The 11,218-nt window shown below is 46.1% G+C and overlaps 1 protein-coding gene across 1 annotated transcript; it reads left to right on the forward strand.

Moving 5' to 3' along the window:
- Window positions 1-602: 602 nt before the first annotated feature.
- On the forward strand, window positions 603-8,831 carry PRSS23 (serine protease 23). The gene is made up of 2 exons (XM_066570309.1): window positions 603-705; window positions 5,556-8,831. Exon 2 carries the CDS (start codon window positions 5,569-5,571, stop codon window positions 6,685-6,687), a length of 1,119 nt encoding a protein of 372 aa, XP_066426406.1. The 5' UTR covers window positions 603-705; window positions 5,556-5,568; the 3' UTR covers window positions 6,688-8,831.
- The last annotated feature ends 2,387 nt before the right edge of the window (window positions 8,832-11,218 follow it).

Consider the following 11,218-nt stretch of genomic DNA (forward strand, 5'->3'; position numbering starts at 1 on the left):
CCCATGCAAACAATGTGTCGGACAATTAAATTTAAATGTCCGCTTGATGAGGCAACACGGGTGAGTGACCGCAGAGCTCCTGGAGCTGATGCCCTGCGGAGGCAGGAAGTTCCGAGGGGGCTCAAGAGCTCCCTGAAAAGGGATCTGTGGATCCAGACACTGGGGACAAAGAACCTCTTGCCCTCGGGGCTGCAGAGGTGCCACGGGCTGCCCCAAAATCTCGCACTGAGACGCCCGTACTGCCAGAACAAGGTCGGGGAAAAGCCCCCTATGTTTTTCCTCGGTAAGTAAATGGAAATAGCAGTAAAGGATTAAAAGGGGGGTGACGCCGCACTGGGGCGGCGGCCCGAGGGGCAGCCTGCGCGGAGGGACGGCCCGGCCTGGGTAGGGGCCGGGCACAGGGCAGGGACGGCGGTGCCGGCGGGAGCGCTGCGGGGTGGGAGCGCGGCGGGGCGGGGCGGGATCCAGCGGCGGGATCCAGCGGCGGGATCCACCTGCGGGAGGCGCCGCTCCGCCCCGCCCCGCCCCGCCCCGCCCCGCCCCGCTCCGAGCGCGCCGCCGAGGGCCGGCGCCCGGCGGGAGGGAGGGAAGGGAGGCGCTCCCGAGCCCCGCGGAGGCGGCGGGAGAGATGGGACCGGCACCGGCCCCGCCACCTGCCTGAGCCGCTCCCGGAGCCGCCGCCGCCGCCGCCGCGGCGGGGAGCCGGTAGGTAGCGGGCCCCGGCGGCGGGGAGGGCGCCGCGGGGTGCGGGTCGCCCCGGGGGACAAAGGGAGGATGGCGAGCGCCGGGCTCGCCCTGCGCTGCCCCGGGCACTGCCTCACCTGCCCGGCCGGGCGGGACTCCGGGCGCGGGGAGCGGCTGTCCCGGCCCGCGGCGAGCGCTCCCTCCGCGCAGGGCTTAATGTTTAACCCCGCTCGCATCCACCGGAGCGCACCGGGCACCGCCTCCCCGGCGGCGCCGGCGACAAAAGCCGAGCGCGGCTGCTGCCCGCCGGTCCCCGCTGCGGGTCCGCCGCCGCTGCCGGGGACCAACTCTGAAAGCACGGCGGGTAAGGGATCAGCTGGGATAAAAGTCGCCTTTGCTGCTTTTTCGTGCTTTGGAGGCGTCTGAAGGTAGCGCTCCGCTGCGGTGCTGTACTTGGGTTCGTCGCTGTGTTTGAGTACATTAGTATTTTTCGGGTGGCCTTTTAAGACGTACGTGACACGAGCTGTTAAGTGAAGCGGCTGCTGGAGCCTGCCTCCTGCCCCGAGCAAGGTCCGAGGGGTTGGTGCGGTCCCACCGGGACCCAGTTTGTGCAGCTGCCCCGTAACTCAGGTGGTTTGGGAGCCCTGGGGATGCAGGTCCTTCCTACAGCTTCACCCCGTTATTCAGACTGGCCGTCACCGTCTGCTCGTAATGCAGATTGCTCTTGTGCCGTGATACCGAAGCTGCTTGACGTGCAGGGAAAGAGAAAAAAGAAAATGAGGGTGAAAGGAGGCAGTTCTAGGAGTCGGACTACAGGGAAACACGTACTATGCTCCCTTTTCTCGGTGTGTGCATGTCACCGGTACACGTGCCAAAAGAGCCGCTGTGCCCGGTGTGTATGCTAATGGACACACCCGTGGCCTGACAGTATCAAAGTTAGTTTCAGGCTTTCCAAGGCATCTCTTTCTATAGCCCTCAGTCTAGCAGGTTAGGCAGTGTAACCCTCGCACCACCCTCAGCATCTCAGGCAGGCTAATAAAGTTGTTAGATTTTAATGGCAGGAAGGCTTCTGTAGTTATTAAAGTGCAACTCCATTATTTTTGCTGTGTTTTAACAAGTTCTGTGACCAGGAAAAGCAGCAGAGGTATTTTGGCACGGCACTAACAGTGATTTAGTTCTCCTTTATGATTTGGTTTGAGGCAGATTTTTCTCTCTCACTGTCTTGGTTTTCTCTGTCTTGATTTTTTTTTTTGGTATGTTAATCTTTCTGGCTTCCAGCACTGTGGAAAAACTTTCTTCATTTCAAAATGTAATGGAGACTGGTTCATGGTCTTTCATACTAGATGATCCATGATTTATTGTTATTTAACCATCTACTACAAGAACCACCCCTGAAGTAGTGAACTCTTGCAGAAAAATTAATTGCTTATTAGAAAATTATTCATGTCCATCCTGAACAAGGCAGTTTTCTTTCAGCAGCATCTATCTTGGGGCATGAATGCCCACAGCAAGCAGGAAAATGTGTCTGTAAAGTGTTTCAGCAGCACGGAGAGCCCCGGGGTAGCTGTCACTGTTTCCATTCTCTAAACAATTTTAATGCCATTAGCGAGTGTGATTATGTACAAACCGCTTCTAGGGGGTTCCTAGACTGGATGTCAGAGCAGGGCTTTGTGCTGAGTCAAAGGGTGGATTGAGTTTATGACACAGTTTAAATAGAAACAGAAGAGCAGAGCTACAGTAGAGCAGCACATCGTAATTCATTCAGCACTGCTCTGTGATAGCCGTGCAGGGAAGTGCTCACTCCTTACCAGTCTGCTCAGTCTGAGAGCATCTCTCAGCGTCACCCATGAGTAAGTACCTGAGGACAGAGAGTTTTAACCCTGGGGTTTTTTTGCAGCCGTTTGATTGTGTTTTAAATGAGAAGAGAAAGTAAAAGGAAAGAAGAGCCTTACTGGAAAGACTCTGTGTAAATGTAGACTGCTTTTTCAATTCCTTCATTTTTTAAGAGGAAGGATTTACACAGAAAGAGGTACTGTGGACTAATTTGCATCCTGTTATAAGTAAGACATATTTGTTCTATTTATTGCTGCCCAGATCTGATTTAGTACCAGTTATGTCTCCAGATGGAGTATAACTATGACGACTTCAGTAAATGAGCACTGTTTAGCTTCTACAGGCATAAACTCACAACTGTATTTTATTGTCAGGTTTAAATAACATTTTAAATAATAGAAGAGTTCTGTAACTGATGAAAAGGCTTTTTTATCCCCTAGAGCTGCAATGTGATCACAGCACAGAAGCAGCAGTGGCGAGTGGTGGGAGGCTTGCTCAGAGATGTAAAGTGGAGTAAGTACCACTTTACAGAGTGCAGCACAGACACAAATACCATCTTCTGAAGCCTTTTTCTGGGACCAGCTCGAGTCCCATCTCCTGTCTTGGTCTCTTCATAGGGCGGCTGCCCTCTGCTGTCTGAAGCTGTCCTTCCAAGTGCTGGCGGTGCTGTGCTGGTGATGGTGGGGAGATAAGGGAGAGCAGGTTGCAGGGCGAGGTAATCTCCTCAACCCAGATGATAATCTCGGAGGAAGCAGAGGAGCTGTTTGGCACACGATCCCTTCATTGGGTCGCCGTGCTGACAGGCATGAGGGAATCTGGCTGCTTGTGCAAATAACAACTGACAGGATGCTTCTGTTTTTCCCCTGCCAGCTAAATAAACCAGCCAAAGGCCAGCAGAGGCTCAGTTAGCATGGATTTGTTTTAGCTCCAAGAAGTGCCATGAGTGGTACAATTTAGAGAGATGCAATCCGTCAAGAAATCTGAGGGCAGCGTGGGCAAACTGCCTAGAAATACGTGCTCTTAATGATGGGATCTTACCTGATGCACAGCTTAACTGTGGTTTAGTCTGCTATCAGCTTCTGACCGCGAAACCAGTGAGCACTGCTGCATGCAGCCCTCACTGACACAAGCAGGACAGCTAGCAGTTGACTCATACCAGTGTATATTGTCTTTGTGGGGATGGAGCAGTGTCATTTGTCCCTGTTACCTTCTTTTTTTTTTTTTTTCTGTCTTCCTAATCACTGTCCTACAACAATAGATGTGATAATACAGCAGGTGTTCCCTGTGCCATCCTTACAGCATTTGGAAGTCTTTCATTTCATAGGTTGCAAAATGCAGCCACATCCAATACTAAAATTTGCTGTGGAAGGAGTCAGAGGAGTGGTTGGTTTTCCTTGAATACCAAGTATTTTCTGATTTTGAGACATACAACATGATGCAATTCTGATTAATGTTTATAATGGCTTTTATTTTCCAGCATGAGTCATCAGTTAGGTATAATGCATCATATTTGGTGGAGACTAGGAAAAAAGTATGTTCCTTTAAAGATGTTCTGTTTGTTAATGAAAAATTTGCCAACAGAATGTGTGGTCACTTCTGAAAGAGTCCTGAAAGAGTCCACCTGCCTCTGTGGGTTTCTGTAGCATCAGTTCTCTTCATCTGCATCTGTTTTTTGGACTTTAAGTCTTTTGATATCTTGCATGAGTCAATTGATATTTTAAACATTGTGTGCTTTAATGATAGCCTCTGTTCCCTAAGAGGATGGTACCAAAATTCTAAGAATCTGGGCCCAATATTTGAGTTGAGCACCACTGGACAACAGCTGCCTGTAGCTTTCAAAGTCTTGTTTGATGCAATTTAGGGATGAGTATTCCTACACAAAGCACTGGAGAGAAGGATTTTTTTTTTTATTCTTAGATAGCTGTGGTCATTTCCTGTGTGATTTGCTTTGATTTACTCGTTTGAGGCATTTCAGGAATGATCCTGCAGTTGTGATCAGTGTAACCTCAGCAGGGTTTTAAATATGTGTAAGCTCAACATAATTGTGAACTTTCCTTTGAATAATCTTTGTGTGAGGGAGATCCTGCCTGCCTTCTTGCCCAGGGCACAGTGCCTCCTGCAGCGATTCAGCTGTATGGCTAATTTTCAAATAAACTGAAGTTAGGCATTTTTTTGACACAGTACTGGTGCACGCTGTTCTCTGCAGTCTCAGGCACTCTGCCTGCGGTTCATAAACACATTTACAGCCACATTTGCCTCCCTGTGCTCAGAGGGGGTTGGTTTGCATTTCTAATTAATTGAGTTTATAAAGCAATAAGCCAGTGTGTTAACTGAAAATTCCCTCAAGAATTGTAATCTTCCTTCATTAGCTGCCTTTGTGTAATCATATCACCCTTTCTCATGTAAGCCTTGGGGAGAGCCAGTGCCACTTGGTGCAGAGCCTTTGTCTGCTGTGAGCTGCAAGGGGAAGTGAGTCTCCTCTGTGGTCGCGTTCTGCAGCCCAGCCCCTGTCAGGTCACCTTCTTTGTCCCTCCCCACCTGTCCCTACCATCAGCCTGGTGTCTCTGGCTGAGATAGCAAATGGTGTCAAGAGATTTAAAGGACATCTTTCAGCAAAGTCAGAGAGTAGGGGAAAGCTTTCAGAGTGTTCTAATCTAGCTTAAGACAGACACATTTACTCTTTGCAGGAGCTCTGTTTACTGGATGAATGGATTTAAACAGAATCTGAATTTTCTTTAAACTGTGTGAAGACAAGTACTATAACTTCCCACTGATGTCAGCTGGGAGTTGGTGGCTCAGCACACCTGAGGGTTAAATGTCCTGTATTTCAGTGTTAACCTGGGACACTTGTTTTGAGACTCAGGCTAAGGCATTAGTTTGACACTGAGAAGTCTGAGCTACTTGATGTAAGTTAACTCCATTCAAATTGCTTGACCCTTATTACATCTATACTGGGTTAGCAAGCCACTACTTAGCAAGGTAGGATAATCTTGCAACGGGTTTGGGTGAATAACTGTATTTGCTTTTGTCTTCCACAGACCGACATTCAGAATGGCAGCCTTGTCCACTTTAATCCTCCTTTTGTGTGCTGCTAAAGATGTGATGCCTTCCAGTCCTCACTGGAAGCCAACTTGGCCATCTTACAGAGTTCCCGTTATCCTGCCGCAGTCTACCCTGAACTTGGACAAGCCTCAGTTTGATGCTGAAGCCAGACTGGAAGTGGTATCTCCGTGTGGCCCAGCATGCCACAAAAGCTCTCCGCTGCCGACTTACGAAGAGGTGAAGAACTACCTGTCCTACGAAACCTTGTACGCTAACGGCAGCCTCACCGAAACTGAGGTGGGCATATACATCCTGAGCAACGGCGGCGACGGCTCCCGAGGCAGATCTCGAACTAAGAGGCAGATCTATGGTTATGACAGCAGGTTTAGCATTTTTGGGAAAGACTTCTTGTTGAATTACCCATTCTCCACGTCGGTGAAGCTCTCCACGGGTTGCACAGGGACGCTGGTGGCCGAAAAGCACGTTCTTACTGCCGCTCATTGTATCCATGATGGAAAGAGTTACGTCAAGGGAGCTCAGAAACTGCGGGTGGGGTTCCTAAAGCCCAAACAGAAAGATGGCGGCAAGGGGTCCAATATCACCAACTCGGCAATGCCTGAGAAAATGAAATTCCAGTGGATCCGAGTGAAACGGACACATGTCCCCAAAGGATGGATCAAAGGCAATGCCAATGACATCGGCATGGATTATGACTATGCCCTCCTGGAGCTGAAGAAGCCACATAAGAGAAAGTTTATGAAGATAGGTGTAAGCCCACCAGCAAGACACTTACCTGGAGGGAGGATTCACTTCTCTGGCTACGACAATGACCGTCCAGGAAACCTGGTTTACCGTTTCTGTGATGTCAAAGACGAAACATACGACCTGCTGTACCAGCAGTGCGATGCCCAGCCAGGTGCCAGTGGATCTGGAGTATATGTGAGGATGTGGAAGAGGCAGAATCACAAATGGGAGCGTAAAATTATTGGTATATTTTCAGGCCATCAGTGGGTGGACATGAATGGCACCCCGCAGGATTTCAATGTAGCTGTTCGCATTACACCGCTCAAATATGCACAGATCTGTTACTGGATCAAAGGCAACTACCTTGACTGCAGGGAAGGATAAAGACAATGAAACTCCATGAAAGCACTTAATGACTGGTTTTAGTTACTCATCTGAGGAAAGGCTAGACTTTGTGCTGCAAATGCATGTGATCATGTAACATCAAGAGGTGATATGTAGCTTTTCAAGCGAGCCACCTTGTTCTTAGGACAGGGACTGGGTGGTGCTATCATTACAGACTGAAACTGGGGAGAAAGGAACATCTGCTGGGTGGGGAAGGAGCAGGTGGACTTGCTGAATTTGCAGCTGAGCAACTGAAGATTAATTAGGGGCGGATCAGTAAACAGTATGAAAACAGAACCGTCTCCAAAGAATCTTGTAAAAGGGACGCTGTTGACTATCTCATGCCTACAATGTTTGTTTTAATAAATCCTAGGATTAGTAGAAATGCTTTGATCTGAACTTTTAAAAGAAAATATTTCTATGCTGTTGGGGGCTGAAGAGGGGCATTTAATGGTGTTTGCAACCCAAACATTACAGCTTTGTGTTCCTGCATGAGAAAAGGGAGTGTGAAAAGGGCAAGGCATGCGCCGTGGGAGATAAATGCCACACAAATAGCGTGAAGGGTAAATAACCACATAACACTTCTAACTTCCTTTCTGTCTGAGTGATTTGAGACTTTATTAGTAACATAGTTAAGAAAAATGCTTTTTGAGCAGACAGACCTTGATGTTGTAAGGATTTGACTGTGAAGATGATGTTGGTCGTATGATCAGTGCCGTTACATCCTGCTTTGAGAAACACTAATTGCACGTGGGATTAAATCTATATAGGAGCTGGGACCTATGAAGGAGCAGGATCCCTATGAATATACTAGAAATCATGTGGGGAAAGGGCCTTTTCTGTTTATGACCTACTTAAGCCTTTTAAGGAAAATCTCATGTCAGCAACTCATATTTTCAGAGGGGAAGCCTGTCTTCAGTCTTGCTGTCTATCTGAATTGTGGCCTGCAGAGCAGGTAAAGGAGGGAGCAGGACAAGGGTTCTACTGAGTTTTCCCTGTTTGTTGAAGATCCTTGCTGTTCTACCTAATAATACACCACATAGAAGGACCCTAGACTTACAAGTGTCTCTCAGTCATATCCCATTGACAGTGTAATTTGGGTATCTTGAGTAATGTTTCCTGTCTTTTTGGAATAGGAATATTCCTCCCCACCTAGCAGTTGAGTTAGAAATAATTCTCAGCAAATGCACAGTTCAGGATTTCTGCAGCTGGAATAGAACCACTTTATAGGATGCAGCCTGGGTTTGCTGTGAAGTGATCCTCTGCTGTCTCTTACAGATAAGTGATTTTTTTACTGTAGAAGAATTAGAGTTGAAAACAAGAACTGTCTTTTGGGGGTAAAACCAGTGCTGCCAAATACTGTAGCTCAGCAAACAGCATTTGGAAATCAACATGGTCTGGACAACTACCCTTTCTTAGGTGGATTGTGCCACTGTGTTTCAGTGACATGGTTGAGGACATGCTGCCATGCCAGGATGATTTTTTAAAGTAGGAGGATAGACACTGGCTCCGGTTCCTCTTCCATCCATCACTCACTGACTCCTGAAGCTTCCCAAGGTGCCCATGGTGCTTGGTGTTGTGGGGCAAATGCATGTCCCTGGTGAGAAATATCAAAGCTGGGAAGGAGTGAATCCAAGCAGAGCTTCCCTGTGCTATACCAATACAAGGAAAATGTTAATTGAGCTAAGCCTTTTTTTACACTCTACTAATTACTACGGCATTTGTAAACATTTGCCTGATGGTGCTTTATCTTTGTGGTGGCTTTGGCTCTAGTTCTGACAAACATTTTTGCTGGAGCTGCCTATGATTATTATTTTTATAGAAGCAGTGTACAAAAATGTGGACTCTCATGTGGGTTTTTGGTGCACTCAGATACAAGCAGTTACTAATGCTTTGAAATATGAATAATCACCATATGTATCTGATGGTCTTTTTCTGACTTTTTGTTTTAATTTCCTTTACTCTATGGATGTTACCTGGAGCACTTTTGTTTGAATGTATCACAGTGAATAAAGAAAAGTTATGGAATTTCAATGCAGACATTCTTGTATTTGTGCTGTATTGGGTTGTACTTTCAATCTCATTTCAGCTACTTATTTGTAAAGACATTCAGATACAGATTTATTAAAATCCTCAGTGCTGTTTATTTTCCTTCAATTTTCTTCTGCTCTTACCTGTTGGAAGTTTTTGTTTTGGTGTATTGTTTTTGGGGTTTTTGGTAGTTTTAATTACTTTATACTTTAACATATTTGGATGCTAATAATCAATCTTAGCTTTTATATGACTCTTACAGTTCCAAAGCCAGTCATGAGCTCTGATTAGTTAGAGCTGAAAATAACCTATTAGACTGAAAAGCCACATTGTTTTTATGAACTTCAGGGTAAATAAACTATGGAGGAATGTGAACCAGTCAGTGTAAGGTCAAAATTGAGGTCAGTCCATCTTCTTTTTCTTTTAGTTGATGCAGTATAAAAAAATAGTTCCTTTGAGGCCAACAGTGAGACTCAGAGTTTTTAGAGAAACACTGGATGCAGAAAGTTTTTCTTTTCAAAATTGCTGTTCGTACAAGTTTCCTGACCTTTAACAATGCATGCTACGTCATGTGGGCTTGAGAACATCAGTCCTGATTTATTGGATGTATTTCCCATCCACTGATCCTGTGTTCTCAACTGCTTTCTCAGATTGTAGGCTAAGAACTTTTCACAGAATCACAAAGCCATTTAGGCTGGAAAAGATCTTTAAGATCTTCAAGGCCAACTGTAAACCTAACATTACCAGGTCCACCACTAAGCCACGTCCTGAAGTGCCACATTTATGTCTTTTAAAAACCTCAAGGGGTGGTGACTCCACCACTTCCCTGGGCAGCCTGTTCCGATGCTTGACAACCCTTATGGTGGAGAAAGTTTTCCTAATATTCAGTCTGAACCTCTGCTGGCACAACTTGAGGCCATTTCCTCTAGGGTGATGTGAGCAAGGTGGTTTTTTGTTGTTTTTTTCTAGGAATGTATGCAGCAAGTTCAGTGTAATCAGGAGTGGGAGAGTCTCTTCCCACTGCACACCCTGTGCAAAACATTCCAGTTTTAGAAAGAAAAGGAAATCTCAGATAACACAGGCAGAGTTGTGGTGCTGAACTTCAGCACTGTGCCCACCAGAGTTGGTGGTAATTTTGCCAGTGTAATCATGTGCGGCAAGGCTGGGCATGCTAGACAGGTTTGAAAATTACATCCTGAGGATATTTGCTTTGATGCTGCAAAGTAGACTCTTTTAAAACCAGAACTTTAAAATTATGAGAAAGATAGCCATGCAGCCAAAATAAGCCTCATCAAGAAAACACAAGTAACTAATTTATATACAGGCATGGCACTTGAAATTTCATTGTCCAGCCAATGACTGCCTGTGACCTGCAGGACTGAATGAAGTGCCTCATTATTCTTGTATATGAAGGCAAGACAGTAGATGGGTATAGAGGCACTGTTTTGACTGTGATTGAAAAGGATTAAAGTCTGCTCCTGAATCTGTAAGAGGCTGACATATGAAAAATTTTACTTAATTTTCTATAAATCCCTTGGAGAACAGTGCTGGAGATGGAAAGTGAGGTCTCGAGAAAACACAGATCCTGCTGAGCTCTTCCCCAGCACACAGTGAACTTAGCCTACCAAAGACTGCAGAATATCATCAAGTTTCCTTTTCTGAGAAAAAGTATTTTCCTTGCATCTGTAATTGTTTTGCAACTGAATTCCCAGGCCTGCCTGGTTAGAGGGCAGCCCTCGTCTTAAAGTTGCAGGCTGAACCCCAAGCTAGTATAATACATGCTTGAAATTCTTTTCCGTGTTTCCACTTAATCTGCCATTTGTTAGCAGGTTTTGGTAGCGTGCCAACTCAATATGCACAGGCCTTGGGAAGAGAAGCTTTCAGTGAGTGCATAAAGTACGTTGGGTGGGTAAAAACTTTGCTTTTCTGGAAGAAAAAGGAGGCATGGACGGAGAAGAGCAGCAGAGAGTGAAAGGGCAGTATAATTTGTATCACAGGGGGAGGATTCCTAGAGGATCAGTTTGGTGCATGTGCATGTGTGTAGGGTTTTTATAAATAATATTGTTACTTTCCATTCCTAGTTCTCCCAGGTGGAGAAGAAAACCTTAGGATCTGAAGCAAATTAGGTCTCTTCAAAGGAGCACCTTAATGCCAGCTCTGAAGCCAGTGTGCAGCACAGATGAGAAGTTTAGGCTGTAACTTGTCTAATAGATAGATAAGAGAAGAGTGACAGTGATATAAGCATTAGGAACCTGATCTCCTCCTCCCAGGAGATGTTTTTTCCTGTCTTAGATGATGACTATTAGGTTGCACGTGCTTTGTGCCTGCTGGCAAAGGTAGTGTGGGCTTTTATAGGTGAATGGTTGTACAAGGGAAGAGAAGTACCTCAACATGCTCCAGACACTATTATCAACACTGATTATTCCCAGGATAAAATTATCAGTGATGCTTTGGGTGTGGATTGATTTTTAACTAAATGGGCATAGGCTGAGCCATTCTA

Source organism: Molothrus aeneus, chromosome 2 (assembly GCF_037042795.1).
Source record: "Molothrus aeneus isolate 106 chromosome 2, BPBGC_Maene_1.0, whole genome shotgun sequence".
Lineage (NCBI taxonomy): Eukaryota > Metazoa > Chordata > Aves > Passeriformes > Icteridae > Molothrus > Molothrus aeneus.